The 15,692-nt window shown below is 36.9% G+C and overlaps 3 protein-coding genes across 7 annotated transcripts in view; 2 read left to right on the top strand and 1 right to left on the bottom strand.

Annotated features, from left to right (window-relative positions):
- Positions 1-6,347, top strand: part of LOC135125880 (cerebellar degeneration-related protein 2-like) — an 84,331-nt gene extending 77,984 nt beyond the window's left edge. For all 3 annotated transcript variants that reach the window (XM_064051618.1, XM_064051619.1, XM_064051617.1), the window contains exons 2-6: positions 2,226-2,338; positions 2,389-2,760; positions 2,960-3,249; positions 3,301-3,445; positions 4,915-6,347. In XM_064051618.1, the coding sequence (XP_063907688.1) occupies positions 2,226-2,338; positions 2,389-2,760; positions 2,960-3,249; positions 3,301-3,445; positions 4,915-6,039 (2,045 nt within the window). In that variant the 3' untranslated portion in view covers positions 6,040-6,347. The remainder of the gene's footprint in view (positions 1-2,225; positions 2,339-2,388; positions 2,761-2,959; positions 3,250-3,300; positions 3,446-4,914) is intronic.
- Positions 6,343-9,101, bottom strand: LOC135125882 (polymerase delta-interacting protein 3-like). Of its 2 annotated transcripts, XM_064051621.1 has the most exons (6): positions 8,904-9,101; positions 7,995-8,850; positions 7,721-7,935; positions 6,716-6,766; positions 6,622-6,663; positions 6,457-6,546 (listed from the first exon to the last, which is right to left on the bottom strand). In XM_064051621.1, the coding sequence occupies exons 1-4, from the start codon at positions 8,921-8,923 to the stop codon at positions 6,718-6,720; spliced, it is 1,140 nt and encodes a 379-aa protein (XP_063907691.1). In that variant the 5' UTR covers positions 8,924-9,101; the 3' UTR covers positions 6,457-6,546; positions 6,622-6,663; positions 6,716-6,717. The 2 variants fall into 2 exon arrangements, with proteins under 2 accessions (XP_063907690.1, XP_063907691.1); XM_064051620.1 differs by lacking the exons at positions 6,622-6,663; positions 6,716-6,766 and having other exon boundaries at positions 6,343-6,546.
- Positions 9,102-14,498: 5,397 nt separating this feature from the next.
- LOC135125886 (glyoxalase domain-containing protein 4) lies at positions 14,499-15,652 on the top strand. 2 transcript variants are annotated; one of them, XM_064051628.1, is made up of 3 exons: positions 14,499-14,791; positions 14,838-15,091; positions 15,151-15,652. In XM_064051628.1, the coding sequence occupies exons 1-3, from the start codon at positions 14,646-14,648 to the stop codon at positions 15,591-15,593; spliced, it is 843 nt and encodes a 280-aa protein (XP_063907698.1). In that variant the 5' UTR covers positions 14,499-14,645; the 3' UTR covers positions 15,594-15,652. The 2 variants fall into 2 exon arrangements, with proteins under 2 accessions (XP_063907698.1, XP_063907697.1); XM_064051627.1 differs by having other exon boundaries at positions 14,500-14,791; positions 14,838-15,094.
- Positions 15,653-15,692: the final 40 nt, after the last annotated feature.

The following is a 15,692-nucleotide window of genomic DNA, read 5'->3' on the forward strand; positions in this document are numbered from 1 at the left end:
AGTGAAAACAAATTTTTCCACCTATTTACTTGTCCAGTGTAAGCTAAATTTTGCTTGATAGACCCTATTTAAATTTTATATTTGTGATTTATGCCCTAAGCTTTTACTCTAGACATCCAAATTTTCCTCCAAAAAAAAAAAATAAGATCTGAGTGTAGCATTGAAATGGCGCAGTGATAATCACGTCGAACTGTGACTGGTATGATCTATATATTTTTTAACTTTTAGAGGTTATCATAAAGTAAATCAAATTTAGCGAATTAAAATTTTATCATTTTTCGAAGAAGCCGAATTGTTTGGACTGTACTTCAAGAGCGAAGGAAGGTAATACTATTTTGTATCATATTATGCTTTATGAATTATGATACTCTATTACGGTAAACATCCCCGTGAATCTGTGACAAATGACGTTTGCTATTTTGAAACCTAAATGTCATGGTTATATTCAGGAAGTAGTCGATTATCACAAATTCACTCAGCTAAACGCCGAAATAAAATAATTTCATAATGTCGAAAGTCCTGGTACAGTGAAGTCGTATACAACCTCAGTATATTTATTACATGGCAGTTCAAATACGCCCCTGTGCGACACTTGAAGAACACTAAGCTTGGACCGAATAAAGATAAAACATCCTGTATATCTCCTCCGGAGAGATATTAGATGACCTTAGTTTTTAAATATGAATACAATGTTGTCTTTAATTGACCTTAAATGATGCAATGCAATTTTACATTAATATTTCTATATTAACTACCGTAATAACAAATTGCACATACTTATGTTGTCTGGTTTTCTGCAGTGTCACTGTGACCTCAAGATAAAAATCGTTAAATTGGCAATTAACAAGTCAAAGTAGAAAAATCGAACTAACGGTTTTTTGGCAGTGGATGGCAGAAAAATAACAAGTTTTGACATTTTTATGTTATAATTTTAAAATTAAAGACTTTGGTTACTACTACGACGACCATTTGAAACTTTCCTTACTCAGTTGCTTTTTTAGGTGCTTCAAAGCTGATACTTATGTATGAGCACAGATAATACGGTGCTAAAATATCAAGACATTACAGATTACAACCAATTTACATAGCACACATGAAACAAGTTGATTGTTTCTAAAAAAAAACAAAATCTAACTACACAATCATTAGCTATAATAACTGTGTAACATATTACGTCAATATTTTTAATCTCTACATTCGAATTTTGAAAAATAAAATATAAATGAAATAAAGACTAAATTAGTTGATTAGTGCAACTCTCAAAACAGTTGGATATTGTTTAAAATTGATTTTTGCTTCACAGTAGTTATTTAACAATGAAACATAAATTAATGTTTTCTAATCTATAAGCAGTGTACAAATGTTTCCAAAAAACCCATTTTCGTACAACGCCAAAACATGCACCTCTCGAAAGAACGTTCATTACATCCATCAAAGTGAAAATCAACAACGAAATCTAATTCTCTTCTTGTGTTACCCTACTAACACATAACTGTAAAATTCCGTAGTGTTACACCGGAAATCAACACTTGATTCAAAACCCTACAATTTCCTCTTAAAAAATATGGTAAAATGAACAACTGGACTGTGTCGCTCCACCGGCCTTCATTTAATTATATTTATTCTTTGCCGCTTCTATGCGGTATTTTCAATGAAAGAAACACAACCGTGTCATAAAAGTTACAATTTTTTGCGCAATAAAAATTCACACAAAGAATGTCTTACAAACTTGTCCGGTTTCCTGTCGAACGTATTGGGTAACGCTTGGTCACTTTTTTTAAAGACAAATAATGAAAATCCGTTCGCGTTCAGCAAAATAAAAAGCACCTGCATCCTCTAAGTAACTATTTCAAAACAATGTAATTACAACGTTCCTTTCATTTATATTAATTCTGGTATTTTTAAATTGTTCGGTTTCTTCCTTTCAACTGCGCTGTTGCGTGTTCTACACAATAACACAATTTATTAGGGTTAGTAGGTAGAAGAGTGGTTTTTCACATTATTTGAGGATTTAAATAGGTTCTAAGTACATTAACAACACAAAGTGATGTTCTAGTAAATTTTTGAATAATTTTCAGTAATTTCAAAAATATGTCGCCGGTTCAGTTGAAAAAGTCGTTAAGTTGGCCTTGATTTCTTGTAAACATTACATGTCTGCAATTTATTGTCTTATTAAAAACCATCACTCGTTGATAGCAAGTTTTTATCTTTTTCGTCTTTTCCAGACTTGCAACTGGCAGCCGAACTGGGTAAAACCCTCCTAGAGCGAAACAAAGAGCTAGAAATCGCCCTAAAACAACACCAAAATGTCATCGAAGACCAAGCTCAAGAAATCGAGGTAAACCCCTAAATTATCCGCTGTCGTCCATCTCACTCTTTTCTTTCCAGTACCTCACAAAACAAACAGTTGCTCTACGAGAGGTCAGCGACTCCAGGCTCCGAATCTACGAGCAACTGGAAGTCAGCATCCAAGACCTAGAACGTGCCAACCACCGCCTAGCTCTTGAAAACTCCGCGGGCAAAAAACACATCAAAACCCTCACCACAAATATCGAAACCCTAGAAACTCGATGCGAAGAACTCCAAACAACAATCGATGACTTAAGACTGCAAATGGACGCCCTCAGAAAGAGGGCGCAGCGACCTACAGGACACCCCAACACACCTCCACCCACTACGATCGTGCTGAGGCACGTGGACACGTACGATGGGAACATTTCAAAAAGCCCCGAAACTAAGCCTACGCACACGATAGAAAACGTAAGAAAGAACTCCGTAATAAAGCACAGCGTTCAAACCAAATAAAAACATAATGGAATTCGGTAGACTTTTTACCCGACATTTGATTATCTATGCTCTTAACAAAAACAGTTAAAAAAGTAGCACTAGCGGTTACTTGTAGTTTGTCTTTGAACTTTATTTACTGTTTAAGCGGGTTGATTTCACGCGCTTGTTGCAGGCACAGTGTGTCAGAAACTCAACCCCCATCAAGACTGAACCCGCAGCGGCCTCACAAGAGCAGGCTGCGAACGACGCCACCATGGAGCAAATCTCGCAACTTATGGCGCAGCTGCGGGAGAGTAAAACTCAGGCGAGTCGAGATCAGAGGAGGATCACGGAGCTGGAGGAGCAGTTGGCGACGATGATCCAACAAAACCAAGCGCTCGAGAACCAGGTGATTCAGCTGCACCATCGCGACGATGACATGAAGAGCATGTACGACGAGTTTAGTACCCTCGAGGAAGTTAGGTGAGTGTGCGGAAGGTTCGTGCGTGGAGTCGGTTCACGGGTGGGTTTTAGGAGAGGGAAAATGTGTAGCAGATGTCTTCGGAACATCGACAGGAGCAGCGATGATGTGGCGGAGGACGATGATTCCAGTATTCTGGAGAACCTGATGACGTCTACTCCTCCGCAGCTTAGGAGTTCGTTCTCTTTGGACGTGCAGGTGAGGCCCGAGCTAGTTCGTGCTCTAGGCTTTCTCTCTCTATCGCAGTGCTTTTTCTAGTGGTGGTGGTTTTGATGTGTTGTGAGTGTTTATAATTTTTGAATAAAGCAAATTTTATGAATGCTCTTTTATTTATTTTTTTTATCCGTTTATGAATGGTGCATGTTTTAGTTGTTGTGTTTGTTTCACAGGGCGAAAAAGAAATGAAGGATATGCTCCGTAGGGAGATGTCCGTTGTATGGATTTCGCCTACTGCAAGTTTATTGTCCTTACTTATTGACTTTTGCCTCTATATTAGAGACTTTTATTTGATACCGTTCCTGTACAAACCGTTCAAAATTCCTTTTATCCTCATACACTACTGTCTCAAACACAATAAGTTACACTGAAGGTACGTAGGATTTTTTTTAAAACGGTGAATGGTTTCTGAAGCAGTTTTCGTACATTCACATATACACACACTATACTCTTAGTCTTCCGATGTTTACTTTGGAGCATCAAAGATTCTGTGGCGCGGTTTAGTCTTGCCATTACAACTCCGAAATAAACATTTCTGTAAATATTCTAATCAGATGACCTCTTCTGTACAACTAATTCATTATAGTCTGACGGATCAGTGATAAAATTTATTCAACCTTTCGACTGGAAGGTTACATATTGTAATAACCCAAGGATTAATTCAAATTCATTGCATATGGCGTCAAATAAAATATGATTCTTATGACGTTGTGAAACAAACAGTGGAAGTGTTTTTAGATGCATTGAACAAACTGGAGATGCAAATTTGGATAATTAATTATTATTCAACTCAAAACAAATTATCAATTAACACTGTTCCCAATATCAATACAATAAAAATCGCAAAAAGACGCCAGGTGCATCTTTCCCTTCGCATTTAAACTTAGTAACACAAGCGACTTCTCTTGGCCTTGTGGGATTCCAAATTTACTGTTTTGGATACAATTTCTACACAAAAAACAAACCACCTGTGTCTCGATTTCATCGCTTCACACGTCACACTCTTAACAAGTAGACGATCTTCATGGTACTCGAAAACTTTCGTATCATACGAGTCTTAATCACGTGTTCTTAAAGTGACGTTATTTTAAGATTTAAATTTGATTTGGGTTATTACAGTATGATTTGCAATATTAAACGGGAGTCTTGATTGGTCGGATCCTGCCGTTTTATCGTATTCACGGATCAACAGCCACTTCCAATTTATCAGTTAATCTTCAATTTACACTCTCCAATCAAAACGTCCAGTTCGTGCCATCTTCACCCTCCCAAAACAGACTATAATGATAGCGAACCCAACCTGTATGATTAGCTCTAAGTCAGCCCATGTATAATAGTTTTCGTTCCAATAAAAATTTTATCCTCGTTGTATGTCCGAGTTTTCTTCTCTTTCTAACCCACCTCCACCGTCTCCGTGCCACCACTACCAACTCTTTCTTTCGTGTTTCTAGGAACGTCAATCCCCTCCCAACAAAGAAACCGGCAACTTGTACAAAGACCTCGTCGAAAAATACGAAGCCCTCCTCGAAGTCCACCGCCAACCCCTCCGCACCTCCGCCAAGCGAAACAACGGCGTTTCCCTCCAAGAGGAGCTCCAAATGTCTGGCGATTTCAGCATCACCAACACCAAAGACACGGACGAAGAAAGCGGAGTCGACAGCCTCAAGCAGGTCCACCCCAAAGCGCGGATGACTTTCTCACACACACCGACGGACTTCTCCGAAGCCGAAACGAGCAGTTCGGGCTTCTCCGACGAAACGAGCAACAAGTACACACAGACGGACGATCGGCCGGGTTCGTTCTTGTGCACGATCGCCGACGGCGAAGACCGATTCAGTATTTATAACGACGCTAGCCCCATTTCGACGCGCTTCAAGAACCAACCGGAGTACCAAGAGCTGTTCAAGGAGATCTTCACGGTTTTGAAGAACACGCCTGAGAAAACTGAAGTACCGAAAATCGAAGAGAAGACGCCCCCTGCGATCGCACCCGAAGAGGTGTCGCAGATTACCGAACTGGACGACGATTCGCAGAGCGTTGTGTCGTCGACGATGTCCGAACTGTCGCTGTCGCAGAACGAGCCGACTACGATTATCGAGAATATTATTCAAGCGCAGAACCAGCCGATTCCGGAGGCGGAAGTCCAGGAGAAACCCGAGAGGGTGCTGAAGCCGTTGGTGCGTCAGCCGCTGGAGTATCTGTCGGTGGAAGTCCGCAAGCGGTCGTCGAGCAGGCGCAAGAACAAGTTCGCGGACCGGTCGGACTCACCGGTTACTCATATTATCGGAAGTCCCAAGATTAACTATTCGAGTAGGCCGTCGTCGGGACGAAGGCGACGCGATTTTAAAAATCCGGAAAACGATCCCACGTGGAACGGGAACACGATACAATTCTGGTCGTCGAATAGGAATATAGCTTCCCCCACTCCGAGTCAAGGTAGCGGGAAGTTTGAATATAGACCGAGTTTGGCGTCACAAGAACTACACAAATTGAAGAAGTTGGATCTGTCGTATGCCGAGGTTGTGAGGAAGGCGGATAATAATAAGAAGCAAGTGGCGAGACAGAGAAGGAAATAAATTTTGGTTTTTCTTCCTTTGTATATATTATGTAGTTGTTTTGTTTCACTTTCATTTTAATGCGTTTATTCCAGTATTTTACATGGTTTGCCTGTGTGTGCAAACTTTTTGTGCCAATCGTAAAATTTTAAAATTATACATATATAATCACAAACTTGTATTTAACAGCACTTAATTTAACTGAATTACATTCCATCTTTATTTATAGGTTTCGGAACTAGGCGGTAGCATTTTTACTCATTAAATTAGGAAAGGATCATATACATTTGTGATTATATTATTATATTTCAAATAAAAACATAATTGTATTAGCGACTTTTATTATTACATACTTCAAAAAAAATATATAAACACATACTTAATTTTAATAACACAAGATTGACCTTGACACTCGTAATTACAAAACGCTTATTCTATTTCCTCTGGAACAACACTTTGTGGATTGTGGACAAATCTGGTACTAACTTACTATTGGCAGAATTTGAAACTTCCACGGTATTTAACAACCTGCAACAGAGAGCAATTTTGATTAGAACAACGATCACAAATGTTAATTAAGTAAAAAGTGAACTTAATATTTACCTTCAGTGAATAAAAAGAAAAATATTAAATTTTAAATCAAGCCTAAAAATGAAAAATAAGATCATACAGTCAAAACATTTTTATATTTTAATACATTTAATTAACAAACGTGATCGTTTTTTTAGTAACGTTACGTCCAAAGAACCTAAAACAATCCAATTAATAATATAAGTGTTTTGTTTTGACTTCTGTCCACAAAGGCATGCACTGTTTTCAAAAAGTTTTGTTTCAAAACTTCAACATCTTAACTTTTACACCAAACACCAAAACCAAAACGCATTGAGTAAAAAACAACAAAAATAAGTAATATACAAAAATCTTGAAATAAAAAGGCAGCTTTTGACATAATGTAAATTCAAAAATTTTAATAAATTTTAACATTTTTCATGATAATACCGCAAATTATTTAAGTTGTTTAATAATTATTTTATAACTGATGTTGCAGATCTTTGGCACACTTTATTTTTATTCTGTTACAAAGCCATTAAAAAAATAAATAAAAACCACAATCAATATATGAATCTAGAGAAATTTTCGCTTAGCCACAAGAAATAAAACCCAGTCGTCAATCCTGGTCAAACAAACATCAGCTACTTTTTACATATTTATATTTAGCACAAAATAGAATTTTAACAATGTTGGTCCTGACTGGATTATTATTATTATTATTATTTTAAATATAACCCTCTTCAAAATATGACCAATCTAGACAAATGCCTGTTAACATGAGGTAAAATCTAAAATTAGACGTCCTGCCAACCAAATAAAATTTGGGCTAAAAAAACGACATGCGTCACTACCTTTTTAGATCATAAGATATTTTACAAAAGTTACTTTTAACAAATTAGATATAACCAAAACGAAAATGTTATTTTCTTTCCACAACTGAACACTTCACCATTATATTAAATAATACCCACATAAACAACTAAGTTCAAAAACATATACATCATATCAAAGACCACCATTTTACCAACAGATTCCAAATTAAAAAAAATCTATTGACAAACTGTCAATTTTGACAAACAAACGCATGCCGCCTTACTACCAACTTACCTGTTAAAACTCCCTAAACAATTCACCTAATATTCTAACTCACCCTTGACTATCCATTTTGCTGAGAGCCGGCGCTGTGGGATTATTCAACGGTCTTTTATTAACAAGAAGACATTTCATAGGTTGACCATCCAACTGTCTGTTATGATAAGTATCCACCGCTTTTTGAGCATCCTTTAGATTCTTATAAATAACTTCAGCAACTCCTGGACGCACCAATCTAGCAGCCAGCAACTGACCAATATCTTCAAATAATTCCTACCAACACACACACAATTCATCAACTACACCACTCAAAGACATTTATTTAAAATTACCTTAACGTCATCTTGAGTAACGGTAGGTTGCAAGTTTGAAACAACTATTCTATGTCCTGCTGGTACAACTACTTTAGTTTTCGGTTGCCCAAAAATCCCATGTGTCTCTTGCTCAATGGGGCTACTATCCAACCTCGAATGTATGTTTGAAATTCTCGAGGAGCCTTGCAACGATATCGTTTGTTTAATGGGGGCTAGCGGCATCTCTTCATCATCAACAGCATCCAGATCTACATAAGCATGTGGCATTCTCAACGGTTTACTAACCGGGAAGTTCTGCCAGCCTTGAGCTCTCCGAGTTTCAAGAGACCCGATCAACTGAGATGCCGTCGTACGCAACCCCGGTTTCGACCATTTGTACAATGAAGGTTCATAACTCCTCAACATCTGACTATAAACTGGATCGATGTCGTTCAAAACTGTCTGCCTTACAGTTGGTGGGATTCGATTTGTGTTCAGCGTTCGCCTAATAACTGTTTTTTTGGGTGCGGTGATTAAACCCAACTCTTTTTGTATTGCCACGTTCATTCCTGTTGTTGTTTTGCTTTTATTAGTAACCAAACTGATTTTACCGTTCCGGTCCGTTTTCTGGAGGATGTTGTGTCCAATGACTTTGATATTTCCATTCGCGGTTGCTATTCCACCCCGTTTTTGTCTCAGTTTGTTTAGCTTGTTGCGAGCGTCTTGGCCTTTCGCAATTTTCGCAAGGACGTCTCTGGCGTCTTTTACATTATTGCGTTTCTTCTGGATGAGCTTCTGGCGAGCGTCTTGAACTTGAGGTTTGTTAAATACGCGTTTTTTTATTATGATGCGGGTATTTTGGGGTTTTATTTTTGTCGAGACGTTGGGTTTGTTTCTAAAATGAGGTGTGTTAGTTGGGTTAATTTTAAAGCAATGGAAGTCACTTACCGAATGGGTCTCTTTGCCATGGTCGGGAAACTGTGGAAGGATGGTGGTTTTTGATTTTCACTTATATTAACAACGAGGATTAAATTTAGGACAGCTGCGACGCGTTGTTACACAATTTGTACACCTAAACAAGTTATGCGGTTGACAAATACGGAATACGAAAACGATGTTTGACGGACGACAGAAATAGTCTGACACGAACGTAAGTGCGCATGCGTAAAGCAAAGGTATTCTTCAGAACTACCAACTTAAAATAGGATTAAATGTAAATATGAATTTAAATTTCCTCATATAAATTAGCAAATCTATAAACATAAAAACTGCATTAGATAAAAATTAAAATACATTTTTTAAACAAATTGTAAAATACCAACTCCAGTGTTATAGCTGGTTGCATAACACTTCATAAAATGTCCATTTTTTTTTAATTTGAGCTAAACTGTTACTACAAAATTACGTTGTTGTTTATTATTTTGATTAAAAATATTATTTAGAGCGTACAAAAGTTACACAAAACAATGAAATAAAATTATTACAAAATTGGGAAGAGTTTTGTTAACTTGGATGAATCATTAAGGACGCTATCCTCGATATCTTCTAAAAATTACATATAAACATTTATAATCGTCACAGAAATTTTGAGCCTTCATTTTCATTGTGTAAAATTTTGAAATCGTCATTGAAATTGAAATTGTATTAGATTTTAAAATTTTACGCGTGGAAAATAAAGGCTCCAAATCAAACGCACTAGAATGTTTGGAAATAAATAGGTACAAAAGACTCAATAAATTAATGAACGACCAAACCGAGATAAACAAATCTCCCTTGTTGAACTTGAATTTGTAAACACTATTGTTAAACTAAGTAAGTATATAAATTTAAATTAGCTTTGTTAAAACCTTAGATCATATAATAAATATTATATGATCTACGGTTTTTACTTATTGTAAGCGAGTCCATAACCCCTAGAGTACGAAGAAATAGTTCTCCCGTTTCGTCTGTCTGCCGGGCGTCTGTCCGGAATTATTTTCTAAATGTGTTCTTTGTCGGTATCTTTCAAGCAATAAAGATTCGGTTTCCTGGACATTCCTAATACGATATATTGGGGATTACTGGAAATATTATTCTTTTTGATTTTGTACAAAGGGTTGTTACCTGATTTTATGGTTCGCTGCAGTTTACATATAAAAATTTACAACATGGGCTGGGAAGATTAACGGATTAATATTCAGTTTTATAGTTATAACATCCTGTTGCCGGGTGTATTATGTGGAAGGAATTCCCTAATCAGCACCTATCCACGTTCTCTTCTTCAGGTTGTAGGTAAAACGTAGTCAGTCTCTTTCTAGAACTCCAGAATACGATAAGTTTGAATACACAAGAAGTTCGTTTTTATTCACAAACGTGTTAAAAATATTTTCCATGTGCAGTAAAAAAGTGGTTGATACATGCAAACATCGTAAAGGTCGATTTATAAGTGAGAGGCGAATTTGGAGATGTACCAAGGAGCAATGTAAGATGACATTGCTAGCGGGCAGCAATGGTGAAAAAATATTAAGAAAATTACCAGGAGAACATAATCACGCCTGTGATGAATTCCTAGAACGAGAAATAATTTTAAATTCGGCCAAAAGAAAGGCTATAGAAGATATAGTGGAAAAACCAGCAAAGATGGTTCACCAAGAAATACAGATAGTACCAGCAAAGATACGACAGACATTGATGCCAATTATTCTAAAATTAGTACGAAAAAACATCTGTGCTGGAAGACGGATTAAATATCCACCATTACCAAAAAGTATCATGAATGTCCACAATGTTCTCGGAAGAATGGATATTAAGTACGCTGATGGACAAAACTTTTTAATGGTAAATAAATCATTAATCATATTTGCAACAGACGAAAATCTCCGTTTTTTGTGCAAAATGAAACGGATCTACGTCGATGGAACGTTTCCCATTGCACAAAACATTTTTATCAACTTTTTATGATTCATGGGATTGAAAAAGGAGAATATATTCCCTTGGTATTCTGCTTATTGCCTAACAAAACTTCCTCAAGTACCCTTGTCAATCAAAAATTCATTATCTGATGTAGTTATTTACACCACTACTTTTTTCCTCATTATTGTCCATGAACTTTTTTTGGCAACAGGTTTGAGTCGTATTTATAATAACAACGAATCAGAAGGCGGATTTTCCAGCTCCGAAATCGAGGATGCCTTCATCGAGGATCTAATGTCAAATAGACCAGAAGATACGACAACAAACGCTTGCGAATCGTTCCATGCCAAGTTTAATAACTCATTTAGTTCCTGTTATTCAAATATTTTTATTTTTTGCGTTGTGTTAAGGAATTGCAACAGGAAGTTTTTATTTTGAATCGCTTGGCAAAGCAAGCGGCTATAACGAGCAATATTAAAAAATACAAAAAAGGTCTTAATGATCATAGCAGTTCTATTAAAAATATTTCAACGCACTATATAAAAAATCAAATTTAAACGGTACGTACAATTAATTAAATTATGTATTAGTAATATTAACCATGTTTTTTGTAGAAATATTAAATGTAGTTCTAATAAATTTATTTGTTGTTATATAAACATTTGGTTTTCTTTAATAAACAAAAACACCATGGTTAGAAATTATGGAAAAAAACTTGAGTATGCTCCTACCTGATAGCCAAGGTCAGTTGCGTACTGCAGTCAGAAAGATTTGTATAAATTCAAGGGTTCATACCATAAAGAGTGTGATACCCCAAACATCCCGCCTTACAAAAATGTGAAAAAAAATTTAAAGCCCTCGAAAAAAAAACAAAAATTCAAAATTTGCCCTTGGCTGTGATCGTCTAACAAATGGAACCCTACGTTGTGTTTTTGAAAAATGGCGGGATGCGTTCAGATGCAAATGGTGGACCCCAAGGTTGGAAAAGTACCCCTAAATAAAACACCAAATATATGGAGGACACACAATCATTTATTCCTCCACTGACAAAAGAAAAGAAAAAAAATCTGCGTGTTGGTAAGCGAAGAAAAATGTTGCTGCCTCAGTGGGAAACGAACCTCACGCCTCCCGCTCTCCGGGCAGGTATTCTGACCACTAGACCACGAGGCCACTTATCTTTCTCTGCTTACCGACGTGTTATTGTCTCGCCACACTGCGACTAAGTTGCGTAGGTTGAAGACCTTCTTAGTGCTCAGCTACAAAAAAAAACTTTGAATGACTTGGAATGAAATCAAATTAAACATTCTGAATCAATGCAGATATTTGATAAAAACAAAGCAAAATCTGAATTAAAGTAGCTGGATGCAAGTACACAAGTTATTACGAACGTGTGGCGGCAAATTTAAAATTATGGCAGTCGAGAAAAGCACAAAATTTTAATAAAAACTCTATGCAGAGGCAGCGGCACCAGAGCGCTATAAGAGTGTGGCGATCGAACAATATCAACTTCATTCTAGAACACAACAAAAGTACCCATTGGGGGCGTTGTAGCACGAGCGGAGTTCGGGGCTCCTGATCGTGACTGTTCTCCTACCCACGATTGTGATTCTATCTATCGCAAGTACTGCCGCAAAGCACTTCTCTGTGACGGACATGCTGTACGAGCAGGCCGTTACGGTCGTAAACTCGCAGTTGGGTCCTGGCTATGGGGTGGAAGCCGACAGCAATACGTCATCTCGACCGCCCCTGACTTCTGTGCTAGCCTGCATCGTTTGTGCAGGCGGCGCGATAAATCCCGCCAGCTCTGCTAGGAACCGCATACTCCGCTTCCGCTACGTGTTATTGCATTATATAACCTCAATTCCATTTAAATGTTCAATTTCTATGACTCTGATATTAAACTACAAGTGAACAAGTGTTAAAGTTCAAAAGAGCAATAAACAACATTTGGATTCGCCATACACGGCGAATCCAAATGCTGTTTATAATATTTGCAATAGCAAAGAATATCTGAGATTAAGGTTGGACGGCGGACAATTGAGAGATGTGTTGATGATACGATGATAATAACGATGATGACTGCATAAGGAGAGAAATCTTTAATCCCCCTGTACCTCAGTCCACGATATTTATTATCAATTCTACCGCAGTTTGTACGGTCTTTTTCCACAGTGGGGCAACGTTAGGTTAATTTAACTGTCGTAAATGAGCTATTAGCAATCTTGTGTGAAGAATTAAGAAGTGTTATAATATAACACTTAAGTATTAGCATCCAGAAACTTATTCATAAATAGACAAACAAAATCAAACGAGTCCTGACTAAGTGAATTTCATGAAAACTTCTGTCAGTGTTTATTTAAACAAATTCCTGATTGTTAAATTGTATTAGCACTAGTTAACGATTAAACTCCTAACATGAACTGTGAATTTACAAACAATAAACAAATCTACATACGTGTTGGCGTTGGTCGAAAATTCACTTTTTCCGATTAGAAAGCAGCAAGAATTAGCTGCGCGTGTTGGGGAAACTGTGGCCACGTCGTCGTTACGATTAATTGTCGTTAAACAAAGGCTTCCTCCCTTTTATTAACTACCAAGCCAACTAACTTAACGTAGCTAACTTACCACGTGGTTTTCACTCACACCACACAACACACAGTGAAGCCTCTCATCCCTCTCTAAAAAGCAAGCCGCCAGCCCTACCCACTACCCAAAAAACGTTAACGTGCACATGGTTGCTTATGTTTAACGATCTCTTTGATTACATTTTTTTCCAAATTCAAATTATTCAAATGCAAATTGCATTATTCAGTCAATTCAGCCCACGAGAATACATTCACATACATCAGTCGTGCAAATTCGAGTTATTAAGAAATAAATTGTTGAGTTTTACCCACGTCGATTTTATCCACCGATCAACGTAACAATGCGTATAGTAAACGTTCTATAATATTAGAACAATAAGATGTCCAAATTTTTGGTGTATTTGCGTGATCTTAAATGCATGCATCCACTAATTAATCACACCGTAGTTAATAACGCGTTCTACAAGACAGGTTGTAGGACGGTGGAATAAAAGAATCTATATAAAACGAAAAATTTATATTTTTAGGATTTCAGGTGTATTTCTGGTAGAAATCCTAAATGCTGAATTTGTCTAAACTATAATTGAGTTAAATGAAATCTATATCTTATAATGTTTCTTTCCACATTTTTCTTGGTAAATGCTTTAAATTAAAATAATCGGACCACGTTTCCCTATAAACCTGTTGGAAGTGAATGTTGGTTGCCTATATTTACATAAAAAATGAGCCAACAATAACTAAAAAGTGGACCATTTAACAAAAAAATAATTCTAGTGAAGGCAATAATATAAAATATCAGTTGTATTTAACAGTAAAATACATTATAGTTTTATTAAAAAAAAATCCTTTTCAGTTTTAATTGTTGTATCTTACAACTCTTCAACTGCCAGCGTAATGATAAGATTGGGAAATGTGTTTTGCCTGTGGCTTATTCAGGCAGATCTTTTAATGAGTATAACGAGGACAGGAGGAACATTTTAAATAAAAATTAATATCAAAAAATTATTTTAGAAAATTACAGATTTCTGTACCAACTATTTTACTACCTGTTGTTCTGTTGTGACTTCTTGCTTGTCAACTTTCCTAACCTTGAAAATGTCACGATTGATTTGTGGTGTGTGTGAAGGATAACAACTACGAAGATAATCACCGCAATTGTTCACACATTTTTTACAAGTCATCCCAGCAGTTGCATCACGAATTTAACCCAACCATGACTTTCATCACAGGAAGAGCCCTACATTACGTCTTCAAAATTCCAGATCGGAAGCAAACGGCCCTCTTTTATCGCGAAATTCTGGGCATGAAAGTGTTGAGGCATGAAGAATTCGCTGATGGATGTGAAGCAGCGTGCAATGGGTAAGTTGTCAGTCAAAACTTTCCCAGAAGTTTTAACATTCAATAGTCCATATGCCAACCGCTGGAGCAAAACCATGGTGGGTTATGGACCTGAATCCAACCATTTCGTGGTTGAGCTGACCTACAACTACGGCGTAAAGTCGTACGAGTTAGGAAACGATTTTCGCGGGATCACCATTCGAAGTAGTGAAGTATTACAAAGAGCCAAAAGTAAGAACTGGCCTATTTTACCTGGGAACGTTCTTGAAGCGCCTGGGGGTTATAAATTTCACATAATTGATTCGCCTCAACCCACAGATCGTGGTAAATTTACAAGAAATGTGAAATGTGTAAATATTTTTGTTGATGTGTGGTTCTAGATCCAGTTGAGAAGGTCACTTTATCCAGCTCGAATCTCTCAAAGTCTGTTGATTATTGGAATGGAATTTTAGGATTGACTATTTATAATAAGACTGATAAGAGCGTGTTGTTGGGTTTTAAAGACAATGAAGCTAAATTGGAACTGGAGAATATTGATGGGCCAGTGGAGAGGGCTAAAGCATATGGTAGAATTGCATTTGCTTGCCCTTTTGATCAACAACCAGCAATTTCTAAAACAATAGAGGAACATAAACAACCAATTCTAACGCCGTTAATATCTTTAGATACTCCAGGGAAGGCTACTGTAAGGGTCATCATTCTAGCAGATCCAGATGGGCATGAAATTTGTTTTGTGGATGAAGAAGGCTTCAGCCAGTTGTCTGAGGTTGACCCAGAAGGGGATAAATTGTTGAATAGATATATAGAAAAGGACAAATCATAAAGAAATAATTCTATGAAAAATGATACATTACGTACTTAATAAATAATCTCACCAAGTTATTTGAATTTTTTTACCCAAAGTTATGTTGTAAATAGTGTT

The sequence above is a fragment of the Zophobas morio genome, unplaced genomic scaffold (assembly GCF_036711695.1).
Source record: "Zophobas morio isolate AGI-343-1 ecotype UQ-CSIRO unplaced genomic scaffold, CSIRO_AGI_Zmor_V1 ptg000009l, whole genome shotgun sequence".
Lineage (NCBI taxonomy): Eukaryota > Metazoa > Arthropoda > Insecta > Coleoptera > Tenebrionidae > Zophobas > Zophobas morio.